This window comes from Labeo rohita, chromosome 5 (assembly GCF_022985175.1).
Source record: "Labeo rohita strain BAU-BD-2019 chromosome 5, IGBB_LRoh.1.0, whole genome shotgun sequence".
Classification (NCBI taxonomy): Eukaryota; Metazoa; Chordata; class Actinopteri; order Cypriniformes; family Cyprinidae; genus Labeo; species Labeo rohita.
In genome coordinates this window covers 43,845,903-43,865,610 of record NC_066873.1, presented here as the reverse complement: position 1 = coordinate 43,865,610, position 19,708 = coordinate 43,845,903, and the positions used below count along the sequence as shown (strand labels likewise).

The 19,708-nt window shown below is 33.8% G+C and overlaps 1 protein-coding gene and 1 pseudogene across 4 annotated transcripts; both read right to left on the bottom strand.

The window, feature by feature from the left end:
• Window positions 1-3,137: 3,137 nt before the first annotated feature.
• Window positions 3,138-10,088, bottom strand: LOC127165142 (asialoglycoprotein receptor 1-like; annotated as a pseudogene).
• Window positions 10,089-13,767: 3,679 nt separating this feature from the next.
• On the bottom strand, window positions 13,768-19,547 carry LOC127164687 (asialoglycoprotein receptor 1). 4 transcript variants are annotated; one of them, XM_051108705.1, is made up of 11 exons: window positions 19,454-19,547; window positions 18,785-18,860; window positions 17,909-17,992; window positions 17,436-17,531; window positions 17,262-17,360; window positions 16,782-16,883; window positions 16,641-16,679; window positions 16,407-16,496; window positions 14,361-14,521; window positions 14,158-14,267; window positions 13,768-13,971 (listed from the first exon to the last, which is right to left on the bottom strand). In XM_051108705.1, the coding sequence occupies exons 2-11, from the start codon at window positions 18,855-18,857 to the stop codon at window positions 13,818-13,820; spliced, it is 1,008 nt and encodes a 335-aa protein (XP_050964662.1). In that variant the 5' UTR covers window positions 18,858-18,860; window positions 19,454-19,547; the 3' UTR covers window positions 13,768-13,817. The 4 variants fall into 4 exon arrangements, with proteins under 4 accessions (XP_050964662.1, XP_050964663.1, XP_050964664.1 ...); XM_051108706.1 differs by lacking the exon at window positions 17,909-17,992; XM_051108707.1 differs by lacking the exon at window positions 18,785-18,860 and having other exon boundaries at window positions 19,454-19,536.
• Window positions 19,548-19,708: the final 161 nt, after the last annotated feature.

Sequence of the window (19,708 nt, the reverse complement as noted above, 5' to 3'; positions counted from 1 at the left end):
TTGTGGCATGATGACAGTTACCACAAAAGTAATTTACCTCGTACCCAGAAATAAAAGAAAACTAATTTACTGAAAATGAAAGTACACAGAGTCAAAAAAATTTAAATAAACACTTTAGCCAAAAGTGTTATTTTATTAGTTTATCAGTGTAATTCTTCTTGATTATTGAATTCTTAAGAGTTAAACTTCATTATTAAACTAGATTATTAAACTGATTGTCACAATAAAAAACACATTACAATAAAAAAACATCATATTTTATTCATTTTTTCTAGTCGTGGCCTGATGTCCACGTTCGTGGAGTAAATATTTTTACATGGCTTTTTCGTGGTGTTTCGTATGTGTTTGGCCAATCAGCGTACACTTATGTCAGTGAGAGTTCATCTAGAACTGTTTTAGGCTCTGCTCTGAAGTATGAGGTCATTTAGTTCCCCCAAATGGAGTTTCTAGAACTAAATACCTTCGTAGTTCCTGTGGTGCAAACACGTCAAAGAGTGGGTACTTCTGCCAATAGTTCTAGTAACTATGAAAAGGTTCCTCCTGTGGAAAAGCCCCTCATATATTCAACTAATGCTTCATTCATGGTGTAAGAAGTGTCATCCGCCCATCTCCACTGCCTTGTGTTCTGGTCCGTTAAACCAGTCTAGTATAAATGTGGTTTCACCATATAGGTAAAAAAGGTGTGTGTTTGGAAGGAGATAAGAGAATTAATGAAAGAGAGATTGGAGGGTTTTAAGGAAAAAGGTGTGTGTTTGTTTGTTACTCACAAACTCCCTCTCAGAGGCATCTTCTATTTTTAAGAGTAACATACCCTGCCTGCTCTTAATAATTATTACACAGTAATAATTTGCTTTGGTCCAGCTGATTACATCACAAGAGAACAGGTAACATCTGTTGCTGAACCGGATTCAGTACAGCCTGGTGTAAGTAAGAGAGTAAATGCATTATAGCATGTGTAGCACAAAAGACATACATTATTGCAACACATTTCATCAAAGCATCAACATATAAAGAAAAAGACATGACTAATTAACTAATTTTCATAAAAACCCTATTTGCACAGGACTTCTTTTCTCTGGGGTTTCATAAATTCTTATTTTAATCTACCAATTTTCTTGTATTTCCACAAAGCAAAAATTCTACAACTCTTTTTTTATATCATATAGATTAAATTAAATTAATATCACATTAATATGAATGTCTGTGAGTGCTAAATATTAATTTTTCCCTCAACAATGCTTATTTTAAACACCATAAGTAAAGCTTTATTTCTCAGAATTCAATTTAAACTGAATAAATGAGCTTTCTATTGATGTATGGTTTATTAGGATAGGACAGTATTTGGCAATTATATATACAATTATTTGAAAATCTGGAATCTGAGGGTGCACAGAAATCTAAATATTGAGAAAAATCACCTTTAAAGTTGTCCAAATGAAGTTCTTAGCAATGTGTGTTACTAATCAAAAATTAAGTTTTGATATATTTATGGTAGGAATTTTACAAAATATCTTAATGGAGCATGATCTTATTATCCTAATGATTTTTGACATGAAAGAAAAATCGATAATTTTTACCCTTACAATGTATTTGGCCATTGCTACAAATATACCTGAGCTACCTAAGAGTGGTGGTCCAAGGCCACAAATCTAGCTACCCATTTTCCTCAAAAAGATCCATTTAAATAAAGATATGGATTAAATAAGCAGGCTTTTAGAATTCGTCCAAGTGCAAACCCATTTTTTAGCAAATATAACGTAAATATTAAGTATATTACACTTCAACCCTCTGCATTTGTTACTCAGATTAGAACACTTGCACCATCAAAAGGAATGTTATCTAAATTATTTAAATTATTATTAAGTATAGATAATTTGATGCATTTACCTATTGGAAAATGGGAATCAGATTTATCTCTTTCCCGTGATTTTAATATATGGACGCAGATTTGAAAAAATAATTTTTCTTTGTTAATTTTAATTTACAACTTATTCAGTATAAGACTCTGCATAGAGTACATATTACACAATATAGAAAGTATAAAATGGGTTTTACTAATTCACCCACACGTGTTCATTGTAATCTTGGGAGTCTAGATACTTACCTCCATTACTTATGACATTGTAATCCTGTTCTGAATTTTTGGTTGGGGGTTATAAAGAAATTGCATGTGTTACTTGACATAGAAATACCATTTTCTCCATCCTGTTGTTTGTTGGGAGTAGGTTTGGGGATAGATGTTGCACCGCATTATGAAAAGTTGATTTATATTGCCTTCATTTTAGCAAAAAAAGCTATTCTTCAACATTGGAAAGCTAAACAATCATTAAATAGACATGGAACGGACATCGGCTATAGCTAGGAAGAATATTAGTTCTTATTTGGAATTGTGGTCACCTTTTATTAATTACTTTGGATTGGAGGAGTGATTTTCACGTATCATTATTATTTATTTATTTATTTATTAAATTTTTTTGTTCTGCTTCTTCTTTGTGTGTGTGAAGATGATACTGGGTTTTTTAGAAAAATTGGTTGAAGGTAGAATTGAATATCCTTAAATGTATGTAATTCTTGAATTATTAATAATGCGGATAGCGAAATGAGCATTTATGTGTTTGTATGTTATTGTATGTTTTTTTGGATTGTGCGGTGATGTTTAAATGTATTTGAATGAATAAAAAAAAAAGAAAAACCCCCATCTCGTTTTCTTACCCAACTTCAAGATTGTTCTACATTGCTGCAGAAGTACAGACCCAGTGTTTACAAAATGAACATGCAAAGAAGATCAAACGCCCTTTACAAAAAAAGGGGTAAAACAGCGATGTAGGACAATTTTGATGTTGAAGAAGAAAACAAGACAAGAGTTTTTCGAACTACCATAACTGTATTGACCTGGATTACACAGACTACGCATGCACATCACAGAGACGAGCATTTGAGGGTAAAAAGTTTATAAATTGTCTATTTGTTTCGAAAAATTACAGATCATTTTGCTAGATAAGACCCTTATTCCTCGGCTGGGATCGTTTAGAGCCATTTGAAGCTGCATTCAACTGCATTTTGGAAGTTCAAACTTAGGGACACCATTGAAGTCCACTATATGGAAAACATTCCTGAAATGTTTTCCTTAAAAAAAACATAATTTCTTATCGACTGAAGAAAGAAAGACATGAATATCTTAGATGACAAGGGGTGACTACATTATCTGTCAATTTTTGTTCTGAAAGTCACTTCTACTTTAAATAAGTCATATTAGTAACTACACCACAAAACTTATAAACACATCATTAATGTGATTTGTATTTTACATAGTTCTCACACACGAAAACTTAATATGGTCAAAACATTTTTTACACTGTGCTTTCAGAATTCCACTTTTCCACAATTCATTTTTGCATTTCACATATATACTTCATTTTGGTAGAGCAGTGGGCATCATTAAGCATCCCATCATATGCAATTTGCCCACAGTCCTCTCCTTCATCTCCCAGGCCGTGTTCGGTCCAGTCATCTGGCTGCCCAGGTCTCCAGTGTCTGCAAAAATAAAATCTGTTACATATTCATTTATAGTTTATTATGCTAGCAGTGTTTCCCACAGGATTTTACGAGACTGCGGCGAGAGGACCTCTGTCCCTCTAGGGGATCTGGGGTCTAGACAGTTTTTTAGATTTTAAAGTTAAGTGCATCAATCTAGTAAAAAAAAAAAAAAAAACAACAACAAATGTTCAGTGTGAATAAAGTAAAAAGTCCTGGACTTAGTCCTGACCTGAACTTTAAACCACCTTTTAGTTGTGATGAAGTTTGTCTGTCTACATTACATTCACACTTGTGTTTTAGGAAGCCAGACAATTAAAATATAATAATAATAAGAAGAAGAATACTTATTATTATTATTATGATTATCCTTTAGACAAATAATATGTATTGTAAAACAAATGTAATGTAAAATACAGGTAAATTAAAAAATGAGTATTTTATAAGTATATTATTTTACTTACAGTTGACCTATCATGATAACTACTTTTTGTTGGGCCCCAGAAATAATAAGTGATAGACAATATTACTGAAATTTAAGCCCATTTTATGCCACTGACTATACAATGATAATATTTCAGCACTAGTCAGTGCAGTTACATTGTATACCAGTAGGTGGCGGCAAGGGACTGTCTTTGTGAATGAGTCCTCATTAAAACCCTTCAGTCAATCAGTCACCCAAGTAATGTTGAAGCTGATGTTTCACTTCATAGAAACCAATGGTGTTGATCCAATGAATTGAACAGCTCTGACGCCAGCCCTGCAAAATCCCCTTAAACGCTGAAAGGGTACTATGATAACAACTGACAACCTTTTATTTTGGAGCAAAACACAACGTTTGAGACTCTTATGTTATTTATTATGATAAATTTTAAAATATGTTTGGTTCATTATGAAACTGTGGTGGGACAGATTAGTGCCCTGCAGAGTTTAGCTCCAACCCCAACTGACCATATGCACAAAGCATTCTTTAGAACTTCCGCATAATGGAAAGCTAGCTCGTAAACTAATGGTAAAGCTCATTTATATGCGCTATATATAAGTGGAGACTCTTAAGACTCCTTTCCTGCCTCATTCTTATCAGAAACTGAGAAAAATCATAAATGCAACATCGTAAATAATGATAGCGGCATGAACAATGCTTATCTTCAACGACATTCTAATAGTATTCTTGATAATCAATAACTTTACTTCATAGTCATGAACCAGTTTTTTTTTAAATCTTGTAATTTTTTAAAGACTTTATTGTTTTCAACTCTACAGCTGTGCAGTAAAATTCACTTCAAAGATTCACTTTTCATTCATAAAGACGAGAAGAAAAAATGTCTTTTCATGGTAAACAATGACTTTTTATAGAAGTCCACTTCCAGAACAACAATTTACGAATAATTTACTCAACCCCTTGTCATCCAAGATGTTCATGTCTTTCTTTCTTCAGTCGTAAAGAAATTATGTTTTTTGAGGAAAACATTTCAGCATTTTTCCCCATGTAATGGACTGATATGGTGCCCCGATTTTGAACTTCCAAAATACAGTTTAAATGTGGCTTTAAACGATCTTAAATGCGGTTGTAAACGATCCCAGCCGAGGAAGAAGGGTCTTCTAGCGAAACGACTGGTTATTTTAATAAAAATAAAACAATTTATATATTTGTTAATGCCAAATGCTCGTCTTGTCTTACTTTGCCTGGACTGTTTTTATTCCTGTTCATGACAATTAGGGTATGTCGAAAAACTCCCAGCTCATTTTTTCCTCAACTTCAAAATCGTCTTATATCGCTGTTTTACCTTTTTTGTTAAGAGTGTTTGATCTTCTTTGCATGTTCACTTTGCAAAGACTGGGTCGGTACTTCTGCAGCGATATAGGATCATTTTGAAATGATTTTTGAAGTTGAGGGAGAAAATACAGTCAGTTTTTCAACATACCCTAACTGTCTTGAACCAGAATACACAGAGTTCAGGGAAAGCAAGACAAGACGAGCGTTTGAGTTTAAAAAGTATTTCAATTGTATTTTTTTTTTTTTTTAAGTAAATAACCAATCGTTTCGCTAGATAAGACCCTTCTTTTTCGGCTGGGATAGTTTACAACCGCATTTGGGATCATTTAAAGCCGCATTTAAACTGCATTTTGGAAGTTCAAAATCAGGGAACCATATCAGTCCATTATATGGAGAAAAATGCTGAAATGTTTTCCTTAAAAAACATAATTTCTTTACGACTGAAGAAAGAAAGTCATGAACATGGTGGATGACAAGGGGGTGAGTAAATTATTTGTAAATTGTTGTTCTGGAAGTGGACTTCCCCTTTAAGATGAAAATGATATGAAATTACCCTTATAACCAGAAGATTGCAGTAGAGGATCACTCATTTTAAATCCCTTTTTTCAGTCCTGCTTTTCGATTTATTATAAAATTACTAGTATAACAAATTTTAGTAAGTAAGTACTTTTACCGCACTTAAGTATATTGTATAGTAAAGTCAATAAAATGAATAAATAAATAAATAAGCTCAGACTCAAACAGACTATAAGGGTGAATTATTTGAAGACTTGTATGTAGTTCACTATAAATTAAATAAGTAAAATATTAATGGTATAAGAATTAAATAATGGATTCAATACAAATCAATATAAATTTGAAATATTTTATATTTAATTTAATAACTACGATTTTTACGTTTTATCTTGAACTGTAAAAGCTATTAAATAGCCTATATTCAATCAACACAAACTTGTTACTGCTGTAGTTTTCTTACTCTGAATTTAGCCTGAATCATTTAATGCACAACTCTGTTTTTGACATCGACTTGTCAGATGTTTCATTTGGTTATTACTGTCAATCATAGCAATGACTTGTGCATATTTAGTGGATTTTTACTCTCATAATTTTTTACACTCAACGTTTGTCATTCTTAAAACGGTAAACATGGACGTTTGGTCCTCTTAGACAAACAACACTTTTTTTTCGAATTGTGAATGGATTATGTAGAGAAAACGAGCAAAGGACACTCCTATTACAGCACAGTACAGTTGACCGGAAATGACTGAGCCGGCTTGCCTAAAATAAGGAAGTAATGCGTGCATATGGTCAATGCCTCTGTACTTTCGATTTCTCTCAACATGGGGACAGGAGACTAGTCAGTCAATAAATGTGAAAGAGTAAAAGGTGTTACTTATTTGAAAAAGTAATATTTTCTTGTAAAAGTAATGCTTTACTTTACTAGTTACTTGGAAGAAAGTAATCTGATTACACAACTCGCATTACTTGTAATGCATTACCCACAACACTGTATGTTAGTATATGCAATCACGGTTTATGTTAGATCCGTTTATATTTGGTCTTGAATGTGAGTTCTCAATAATACATTAATTATCCAGAACCAAAATATCCAGTTCTCTGTCCACCTTATTCTTCAATGTGGAAGTAAGCCTATTGACGAGACTTCCGATTCATTATCTGCTATAGGGAAATTACGAGAAGAATAATAAAAACGTGCAGGAAACAGTAAAACTGTTTGCACTACAAACCAGTGTGTTCATAATTAAGATAATACATTAAAATAATATGGTAAGTCACACCAATTTGCAAAACAAGCTGTTTTGTATAGCTGGATGTGGATGAGACTGGAAGCCAAACCCAAATGGCCATGCCCGCTCTCCTGGGAAAAATAAGGTGGATATTCAACTCACTCTTTATTAATGGTGTACGGAGTGTCATCCGTCCATCTCCATTGCCCTGTGCTCTCGTCCGAAGACCAATCCAGTAGTCATGTGGTTTGGCGAAGTGGCTTACAAATTGCTAGGAATGGAGGTAAATGTTAACAAAAACCTAGGAAAGACAAAATGGAAGGTATTAAAGCAGGAGTCCACTTCCAAAACAAAGATTCACATATAGTGTACTCACCCCCTCGCCATCCAAGATGTTTATGTCTTTCTTTCTTTAGTCGTAAAGAAATTATGTTTTTTGAGGAAAACATTTCTGCATTTTTCTCCATATATGGTGCCTTTCTCTCCTGAACTCTGTGTATTCTGACTCAAGACAGTTAGAGTATGTTGAAAAACACTAATCGTATTTTCTCCCTTAACAAAAATAATTTCAAAATCATCCTACATCGCTGCAGAAGTTCTGACCCGTCTTTGCAAAGTGAACATGCAAAGAAAATCAAACACCCTTAACCATGTTCACCCTTGAGGGAGAACATGAGATGGGAGTTTTTCGACATACCCTAACTGTCATGAACCGGAACAAAAACAGTTCAGGCAGAGTAAGACAAGACCAGCATTTGACATTAAAAATATAAATTGTATTATTTTTTATTAAAATAACCAATCGTTTTGCTAGGTAAGACCCTTCTTTCTGGGCTGAGATTGTTTACAACCGCATTTGGGATCGTTTGAAGCCGCATTTAAACTGCATTTTAAAAGTTCAAAATCATGGCACCATATCAGTCCATTATATGGGGAAAAATGCTGAAATGTTTTCCTCAAAAAACATAATTTCTTCACGACTGAAGAAAGAAAGACATGAACATCTTGGATGACAAGGGGGTGAGAACATTATTTGTAAAGTGTTGTTCTGGAAGTGGACTTCCCCTTTAAGGAAAAAGTGTGTGTCTGTTACGCACCCACTCCTTCTCAGAACCATCTTCTATTTTTAGAAGCATCGCAGTAATCCTTTGATTACTTCTCTTCGCAGTAATCCTTTGCTTCGGTCCAGTTCATTGTATTATCTGAGAACAGGTAACAGCTGTTTCTGAACGGGATCCAATCAGGTTCAGTGCAGCCTGGTGTAAGTAAATCTGTGTAAGCAAGAGAAAAAAAGAGTGCGTAATGGTGTAGCACGAAAGACATATAAAGCCACATATATTTGAGAGCAGTATTGCACGTTGAGTTTAGAATTAGAATTTACTCACTTGTAAATGATAGTTTGTAAGAAAGCGTTTGAATAGATGATCTTATTTGCTCGACTGAATGCTTCAGCTCTGACAGCGACTTTAACATGACCGCTTTAGTTAAAGAAAAAAAAATATGTCTGCATGATTACCTTTAATTCTGTAGAATATTTTTAAATGAAATGTTTAGTAATGTTTTTAAAGTGATATTTCTGTTCATTTTAATATCATTTTAGGTCTTACTCAAGATCCGTTGTGTGCGTGAAGTAGAAAAAACAGATGTCATCAAACTGTCTGTTGTTAGTTTATCCCTAAGTTCTGATGCTGCAGAACTCAAACTGTCCATCAAGCTCTTGACTTCAGTGTGTGACGCATCCTGCCGTCGCTCTGTTGGAGAAAAAAAGAGAGAAAGTGTCATCATTGGGCCAATTAATAAACAGCTTCAAACCTTTGAAATGTTGTTTTAAAGTTGAGAATTCAAAACTGAAAAGTAAATTCACCCAGCTTTTGTAGGTTTTCTTCTTGTTTGGATGCGAGTGAATTCAGTGACAACCAAGACCGGTCATCAGGGTCTCGATACTAGACAACTTCATTTTCATTTCTAATGCATATAGAGTCAGAGAGACAATTAATAAGTAAATAATCAATGCTTTTTATGCAGATGTCATATCTTAGACTATTTTAGTGTCAAAGAAGTCAAAGAAGAAAGGCATAGCTAGCCGTCATGTTCTGTTGAGATTGACTTGTCAGGGTCATGCAAAAATTAATTGATTAAATATTTTCCTCCAAACAAACATTAGTAATGTGACAATTTTTATGGAGGACATTTGAAGAGTTATGTTGACACTTTATGATGAATTTATGATCAAAATATTACTAACAAAAAAAAAATGCAAATCATTTTTTAGTTCATTTTTAGTTCAATTAAATGATGTTGCACAAAATAAAACAAGACAAGACACTAACCCCTGGCCATTGGGCTGCTTGGTCCAGATGTGTTCATATGTGAACTCAAGCTGGATACTAAGGTCTGCAGCTCTGCAACTTTCTTTTCTAGATCACCACCTATCAAAAGTAATAATTAATTAAAAATCCATTACCAAGACTAATCTGTAACAATGATGGTGAAGTTCTCACCTGTGATCTGAAAATCAGATTTGACTGAGGTTAGATCAGAAGTATGGCTGTTCATCCAACTCTGAAGCATTGAGAAGTTTCGTTCTTGATGTGAATCTTCAAACCAAAATAAACAGATAAACAAGCAAACAAACTGTCACATTTTCCAGCTTCTCTTCATGCGGTGATGCAAATCTCTGTAAACTCAGTTCATAGATACGAACAAGATTCATGTTACAGTTACTGGTGAGTTAGTTAATTGAACAGTTTTTCAGAATACTGTGACACTCTACACTTCATCAAAAACTATTTTTAAACAAAACCATTTTTTATATAAGAATTAAACAGCTTTATAATATCATTAATAGAGAGAATACAGGTAATATTTTTAAACAATAATTGATGACTTTGATCAAAAAATTGATTGATTGATAATATAATATTATAACTGTGGTGTTTAATTCACTCACAGATGACAAAAGTCATGACCATGAAAACAGTCATGTAGACTGTTCCTAGAATCACAAGGATGCCAGTTTGTTTCTTGCATGGAAGACCTGCTGAAAGAACATACACTTGATTCATTTATATTGTTAATTTCTTCTCCTCTGAACTTTAAAACTTTAAAAGAGGTTAGAGTAATATTACAACCACTGTGTATAAGCAAAAGTACTAAAGATACATGTATCAGAAAACATTAGTAACCATACTTAGCACATGAATGTAATCAATAATTAAAGCTGAAAAAAATATAGCAAAATTTGTCATTCTCGATTCCAGTTACATCTCAAATATAAAAGTTGCTTTTGTAGTGATAATTAAAAAAAAACTGCCTTTAGATTCAAGTTAGTTTCTCTATTTCTCAAAGAGTTTTTTGTTGTATCAAATAGAATGCGATTACGTAAATCTTTCAAACCTCTCCAAAATGATTTCTTTGGTTCAGATTCCACCTCCATTCTACTGTATTCTTTAGAGCAATCCATTCCTATTTTCTGAGACCGTCAGTCACTTGCTTCTTTTAATGAAAAATCAGAAGAACACCTCCCTTTTACAATAATCCATTATGCAGTCATGTTCCTTATATTAAATATTTCACTTCTACATTCTGATTTAGGGACTGGGAGGATTCTAGGTATTCTTTTACTAAGACACCGATAGGAAAATGTCCAAAAAAAAATTGTAATGCAACTTTTTTTTATTTGCATATAAGTTTTCTTTATAAGAGGTATAAGGATAGTTCTACTTTACATTATGCATTAGCTAAAGATTATCTGTTAATCACAAAAAACTAAATAATAATAAATAAATATATAAAATAAAAATAAAAAGTCTCCCCAAAATGTGCCCCATTCCATAGATCTAGTTTGTCATTTCGATTTATACTGTCTTGTGCGTTGACTTTTTTTTTTTCATTTGAAGTGTCACTCCAAGTGAAAATAGTTAGTATGACATTTTAGCCATTTTGGCTATAATTAAAATTTGGAATTGGTGTGAATATGAAGCATGCGGTCTGCCCTTAAAAATCCTGTACCTATTTTTTAGTACAATCTGCATGAAAATAGCAGTGGCCAGACCTCTTTTATAGCTTAAACATACTGATAAGTGGACGTCAGTCAACTGCATCTAATATTTGCATTTGCATATCAGATTTCATTAACACTTATAAGAATGTTGTAAAGGTATATGTACACTGTAAAAAAAAAAAAAAATCCGTAAAACTTACAGTAAAAAAACGGCAGTTGTGGTTGCCGGAATTTTACCGTAAAAAATATGGTAGCAACGTTTTACATTTTTCACTTAAATTTACAGGTAAATACCATAATTTCATTAACTGATATAATGTTAATGTATCAATCTATTGAAGTACTGAAATCGATTTTGTACCTTTGTAATACACTTATAACCACCAAAAGCAGGTAGTGATGAGAAAATCCAAAAGCCTAACCAAAGCTTATCACAAGCAGCTTTTAAATATTAACATATATTGAAGGTGCACAGTGTCATTCACACAAACACTAAACATCATCATGGTAACACACATTATTTTATTTTTTTCAACAAAAAAACATCAAATTTAAAAAAAAATGTAACACAAAGGGAATTCTGGGAATGTCAATTTATGGTCATTCACTGTAAATTGTACGGTATTTTACCATTAACCATTTTTTACCATCAACGGTAAAAAACCAACAGTTTTTTACCGTTAAATTCACAGTCATTTTTTAGAGTTTAGAATTAGAATTTACTCACTTGTAAATGATAGTTTGTAAGAAAGCGTTTGAATAGATGATCTAATTTGCTCGACTGAATGCTTCAGCTCTGACAGCGACTTTAACATGACCACTTTAGTTAAAGAAAAAAAATATGTCTGCATGATTACCTTTAATATAGGAAAAACTTAATTCTGTAGAATATTTTTAAATGAAATGTTTAGTAACGTTTTTAAAGTAATATTTCTGTTCATTTTAATATAATTTTAGGTCTTACTCAAGAATTCTGGGAATGTCAATTTATGGTCATTCACTGTAAATTGTACGGTATTTTACCATTAACCATTTAACAGATTTTAACCGTTAAATTCACAGTCATTTTTTTTTACAGTGAATGCATTTGTGGCATAATGACATTTATCACAAATGTATTTTACCTTGTTCCCAGAGATAAAAGAAATCTCTTTACTTAAAATGAAAGTACACAGAGTCATGCAATAAACATTCAAATACACACTTTATCCAAAAGACTAACCTTTAATTTTTACATGATTCAGTTGTTCACAGGACGACAAGTATGTTCTTTTATTAGTTTATCAGTGTTGAATTTTTAAGACAGAATGAGGCGGCTTCATTTGCTAGGATGAGATATTATTTTAGTCATATTACAGGATTCCTGTGGGCCCTTAAAAAGTCTTTGATCACATTGAATTTTAAATAGTACACCAAATCTCGATTTTCTTAAGAGGTCTTAAATTTGGGGACAGAAAACAGTGTACAATCACAATACAGACATGCACTTATTACACTTCAAAAGGCTAATGTAAATAAAAGTGATTACATCTTATTTATATAACAATATGGTTGTAAGAGTGCATATTTTTGTCTCTCATCTCTCAGCAGCTGGAAGTAGTACAGCATAGACATTTCAAAAGTAGGGTTCCAGTGCATTTCAGGCTTGTTTATGATTAAAAGTTTATCAATATGCATAAAATGCTTTTCCCCCCTGGCTATTATTGGCATTTTGATTACACACTAATCAGAATCTGCCATTTATATCAGCGTAAACCCATGTGGCTCCTCTCTGGGTCACTGAAAGAAAGACTAAGAACATTATTTAACACCTTCAAATAGTAGATTTTATTAGTATTGTCACAATCATTTTTTTAAATTGCTTTTCCTCAAAAACACACATATTGTATCAGCGACATCCAATATCAATGGACCTCTATTTTATGTGTATTAACAAGTGCAGAGAATTCCGATACCAATACTGATACGTATGTAAATATTGAACAAAACAGTTCTGAGTATTTAAACGTGCAGTTACCATGTTTTGCAGTTGAAAATGAGCAGCAGCCTGTTTAATTAAGTAAAAGAAGTATAGATTCCTGATTTATTTTGAGATTGAATGGGTTTGTTCTGTAATGGTGTGCAGTATTAGTTCATTTTATTTGTGCATGTCCTAAAAAGCCTTATATTTTAGAAAATCTGGAGAAACCCTGTATTAGTCATAACTACCCCCAAACACATCATTAATATGATTTGTAATTTACATGCAAAGATAACAATTTCAGCACAGTTCTTCCCTGCCACACACAAAAATACAGACATATTTACACTCATTTGTGGAGGTTGCTTTTAGAATTTCATTCTCTTAGTTTGACAACGTTTGACAGCACATATGTGATTAGTAGCATGGGTATATTTGTAGCAATAGCCAAAAATACATTATACGGGTCAAAATTTTCGATTTTATCATGTTCTGTGAAGATGAAGATTTTTTACATTTCCTACCGTAAATATATAAAAACGTAATTTTTGAGTAGTAACATGCATTGCTAGGAACTTAATTTGGACAACTTTTAAGGTGATTTTCTCAATATTTAGATTTTTTGCACCATCAGACTCCAGATTTTCAAATAGCACCTTGGCCAAATATTGTCCTATCCTAACAAACCATGCGTCAGTGGAAAGCTTATTATTTGTTCAGCTTTCAGGTGATGTATAAATCTCAATTCTCTAAAAAAAAAAAAAAATGAACCCTTATGACCAGGGTCACATATTTTCAGTCCTGTTTTTTCATTTCACATATATACTTCTTTTTGTGAGAGCAGTGGGCGTCATTTAGCAGCCCATATACTGTAATGTGCCCACAGTCCTCTCCTTCCTCTCCCAGACCATGTTGGTTCCAGTTATCTGGCTGCCCAGGACTCCATTGTCTGAAAAATTGATTTAAAACCTGTTACACTGTTCATTTGTAGTTCATGTATTATGTTAGTTATATGCCCATAGTCCCACTGGGGGTCATGTCAGATCTATTTATATTTGGTCATGAATGTGAGTTCTCCATCAGACTGTACTTACAAAGGGAACCAAATATCCAGTTCTCTATATATTCAACTCACGCTTTATTCATGGTGTAAGGACTGTCATCCACCCATCTCCACTGCCCTGTGTTCTGGTCCGTAAGACCGATCCAGTATTCTTGTGCTTTGGCTATACTGGTAACAAATTCCTAGGAAGGGAGATAAAAGAATCACTGAAAGACTGAACGGAAGGTTTTAAGGAAAAGGGTGTTTGTTTGTGTGTGTGTTTGTTTGTTACGCACCCACTCCCTCTCAGAGGCATCTTCTGTTTTTAGAAGTAAAGCACCCTTCTCTTTGCAATAGTCTTTTGCTTTGGTCCAGTTCATTGTATCATGAGAGAACAGGTAACAGCTGTTTGTGAATGGGATCCAACCAGATTCAGTACAGCCCGACGTAAGTAAGTCTGTAAGAGAACGAGTGAATGTATTATGGTGTAGCACGAAAGACGTACATTATTGCAGCACATAACATAAAAAAAGGAGACACGACTAACAGATCAATTAATTGAAAGCAACCAAATTTTCATTTTTTGATGAACCTCCTGTGCTTTTAGAAGTGTGTTTCGGGTCATTGTCCTGCTGGAAGACCCATGACCTCTGATGGAGATGCAGCTTTCTGACACTGGCCACTACGTTTTGCCCCAAAATTCTTTGGTGATCATCAGATTTCATGATACCGTTCACACGGTCAAGGCATCCAGTGCCAGAAGCAGCAAAGCAACCCCAAAACATCGTTGAACCTCCACCATGTTTGACTGTAGGGACTGTGTTCTTTTCTTTGAAGGCCTCATTTCTTTGTCTGTAAACAGTGCCATGTTGTCCTTTACCAAAAAGCTCTACTTTTGTCTCATCTGTCCACAGTACGTTCTCCCAGAAAGATTGTGGTTTTGTCACATACATTTTGGCAAACTCCAGTCTTGCTTTTTTATGCCTTTGTGTCAGCAGTGGTGTCCTCCTGGGTCTCCTACCATAACGTCCCTTTTCATTCAGATGGCGACAGATAGTGCGAGCTGACACTGCTGTACACTGTAAAAAACAATTTGTTGAGTCAACTTAAAATAATGTGTAACCTGGCTGCCTTGAAATTTTAAGTTCAGTCAACTCAAAAAAAGTTTATTCAACTTGAAATGTTAAATTATACTAAGTGACAACTTAGATATTTGAGTTGAATCAACTTAATTTTAAGGCAGCTGGGTTACTTACCCATCTGTTAAGTTTAGCAAACACAGATATCTAAGTTGTTACTTAGTACAGCGTAACATTTCAAGTTGAATAAACTTATTTTAGTTGACTGAACTTAAAATTTTAAGGGAGCAGGGTAACAAATTATTTTAAGCTGACTCAACAAATTGTGTTTTTTATTTTTTACAGTGTACCCTGTGTCTGCAGATCAGCTTGGATTTGTTTGGAAGTTAATCAGGGTCCTTTATCCAACATTTGAACAATACTTCGTTGTAATGTTTCATTAATTTTGCTCTTCCGTCCACGTCCAGGGAGGTTAGCTACAGTGCCATGGGCTGTAAACCTCTAAATGATATTGCACACAGTGGACACAGGAACATTAAGATCTCTGGAGATGGATTGTAGCCTTGAGAATGTCCATGTTTTTCCACAATTTTTTCTCTCAAATCCACAGACAACTCTTTACACTTATTTCTTTTCTCCATGCTCAGTGACACACAACACAAAGGTTGAGTCAACTTTTCTCCATTTTAACTGGTTGCAAGTGTGATTACTATATTGCCCACACTTGTTACTTGCCACAGGTGTGTCTAAATACAAATTACAGGAGCATCACATGCTTGAAAAGCAATTATTTCTTACAATTTTGACAAGGTGCCAATAATTTTGTCCAGTCCATTTTTGGGTTCTGTGTGAAATTTGATGAAGTTTGACTTTTCTTCTCTGTTTTTTGTGTTGTTGCATTGCAAACAAAAACAATAAGCACGTGAGTACCAAAACATTTGCAATCGGAACAATTTTCTGAAATTGTTGCATTTTCTGACAGAATTGCAAGGGTATTTTTGGCCATGACTGTACATTAAATACATTCAATCCTACCCAAATATGAATGTTTATGAGTGCTAAATATTAACCCCCCACAATGCTTCTTATTTATTTTGAACATCATCAAATACTGTAAGTAAAGCTATAATTCTCGAAGCACTTCCTGGTGCACGTTCTGCATGACTTTGGAGCTGTTGGTGAACTTTTTTGGTAAAATAACAGTGGATATTCAGATGAATAACAGCATATATTTGAGCACAATGAAATTTAGAGTTTACTTACTGCTAAGTGATAGTTTATGAAGAGTTGCAATTGATGATTTCACTTCCCACATTAAATGCTTCAGGTCCGTCAGTGAGCTTGACATATCCCCTTTAGTTGGAGGCAAAAGGAAAAAATTCCATGATTAACTCTAATATAGGAATAGCACAATTCTGTAAACAGAATGATTCATAAATATTTTTAAGATTTCTAAAAATGAAATATTAAGTAGCATTTATATATTTTAGGTTTTACCCAAGATACGTTGTGAGCATGACACATCCTGCTGGCGCTCTGTTGAAGAAAAAGAACGTTTCATCATTTGAGCCAAGATGCAGCAAAAATCCTTGTTTTAAAGTTGAAAATTCACAACTGAAAAGTACGTCCAGTGCTCACCCAGCTTTTGTAGGTTTTCTTGTTTGGATGCGAGTGAACTCAGTGAGGAGCCAAGACCAGTCATCAGGGTCTCAATATTAGACAGCTTCTTTATTTGCATGTCTTACAGAGTGAGAGGGACAAATAATAAGTAAATAATCAATGCTTTTTATGCATATATCATATCTTAGACTATTTGCAGTTTCAAAAGTCAAAAAGGGATAGTTAGCCATTCTGTTTGAGATAGACTTTTCTGTCAGAGTCACGATATTCTTTGCATTAAAGATGCCAGGACAGACTTTAGATGTAACATTCTTCATGGAGGACATTTAAAGAGTGTCCTGCTGAATGTTCAAATCAGTTTATGATCAAAGGTTTACAATAATATTACTACTAATAATATGAATCAACCTGATACTTCAGTGCACAGAATTTTTTCTTTTTCCGTTCAGTCTCCCAAAAAATAAAACTGTAGCGTTAAGGCAAAGACAAGGCACCAACCTCTGGTCATCGGGTTATTTGATCCAGACATGTTCAAATATGAACTCAGGCTGAACACTGAGTTCTGCAGCTCTGCAACCTTCTTTTTTAGGTCACCACCTATCAAAAGCAGTTGTTAATTAAAAGTCCATTATTAAAACCAATTTGTGATGATGATGATAAAGTAGTTCTCACCTGTGATCTGAAGATCAGATTTGACTGAGGTTAGATCAGAAGTATGGCTTTTCATCCAAATCTCCAGCACTGAGAACTTTCGTTCTTGATGTGAATCTTTAAACCAAAGTAATCCGATTACAATTACTGGTAAGTACTGGATAGAGCAGTGTTTAGATTATTTTATAACATAAAACCATATTTTTGGTATAATAAATATGAATTGTTATATTTGCGTGTTCACTGAGTGAACATTTGTCATTTTAAATGTAAAAAAATCTATTTGTGCCACCACAGGTCTACTGTAGGTGAGCTGCTAGAAAATATGAAAAAAATAGTAGGAAAAAAAAATCATTCATTTATGGCACAAAAATATAAATATGCAAATCTGACTTATACATTCTATAAATGTTAACCTAAATCTTAATCTTGAAAATCAAAAATTCATGCCAGTGTTATTGTATACTAAAGCCTGTGTCATTTAATCCACTCACAGATGACAGAAGTCATGACCATGAAAATAATCACACAGACTGTTAGCAGCACAAGAATGCCAGTTTGTCTGCTACATGGATGACCTGCAGAAAAACATACCCTTGATTCATTGATAGTGCTATGTGTTAAATCATGCATGCAACACAATGTTGAGGATTAATACTTTATTTTACAGGCTTCCGGCTGGTCGTAGGCACCCTTTCACTGCAGAAGATCCATTCATGCATTTAAAAAAAAATTTAAGCACATTTGTAGCATCATCCTACAAATGTGCTCAATACAGTTAAACTTGTATTTAACTTAGAATATTCCTAAAGCTTTAAATGAAATCATATACAGCTTCAAATATTAGATGCATTAGGCTGACAGCCACCAGTATGTTTAAAAAGAGGTCTGATGATATATTATATTTTAATGCAAAAGTATTAAGAACCAAGATACTGGATCATTCAGGGCAGACGTGATCAAAGTTATAGGTCAAATTCTGGGCATGAATTACTGCGTTTCCTTAGTACGAAGTCCAAGCTCAGCACAACTGCAGTTCTTTCAGGGAAGGCATTAATTCACTGCAGAAGATCCATTGGTCAGCAAGTGATGCAGTGCTACATTTCTCCAAATCTGTTATAATGAAGTGCACTGCTCTTGTTTTAATTATAAATTCACTTCAACCTGCAGAAACCCTGTTTTAATTTTAGATTTAATTTGGCAATGTTATGATGTACTTCTTTTATTTATTTTTGTATACCAGCAGTATGTATAATCAATAAATGCATGCATCAGCACAAAACATAACTTTAATTAACACATGAATGTAATAAACAGTTGAAGCTCAGTGGTTAAAACTCTGGGATGTTATATACATAGATATAACAAACCTCTCTGAAATGATTGCCTTGGTTCACATTCCATCTCCATTTTACTGTATTCTCCAGTGTAATCCATTTCCATTTTCTGAGGCAGCAAAAGGAAGCAAAATTAGCAGATGCTTATAGTTCAAATTTAAAACAAACCTCTTTTATAGAGTAGTCATATTCCTTAAAAACATTCACTTCCACATTCTGAGTAGTGTAGTTTACGCCGTGCAGTTATCATTTAGCTGAAGATTACCAGTACGTTACAGTATGGACAGTCACTTTGATTCCTTTAAATATTCACTCATTTTCCTGAAAGCAATGCAGTTGTGCTGAGCTTGGACTTTGTAAAAATACACAGAACTAGGGAAACGCAGTAATTCATGCCCAGAATTTGACTTATAACTTAAATCATGTCTGCCCTGAATGATCCAGTATCTCGGTTCCCAGTACTTACGCATTAAAATATATCATCCGACCCCTTTTGAAACATACTGGTGAGTTGCTGTCAACCTAATGCATTTAATATTTGGAGCTGTATATGAGTTCACCTTTTTAATTTGACACACAAGGGTTCTTTTATTTCCGAGACTGAGGACAAATACTTTTTAGTAGCAATTACTTACAAGTTTAACTCGCAAAAGTATATAAAAATAAACGTTTACATAAGACTAGTGTAAGTTGATTACTGACCTCTTATTTGTTGTCACAACCATGAAGTGCTGGAAAAGCTTTCATAATGCACAAAGGTAACGTGTGTACCAGAAAGGAACAGTTTACACAGGGGGGAGGGGGAACAAAAAACAAAAAAAAACCTCCACTCAAAGGAAAATTTACCTCAAAAAGAGCAATAGATCAAAATGCTATGGATCAAATAAACTGGCTTTTTAAATTCATCCAAGTGCAAAAATACAAGCTGCTCAATTTTTAACCCCTCTGCAATGCTAA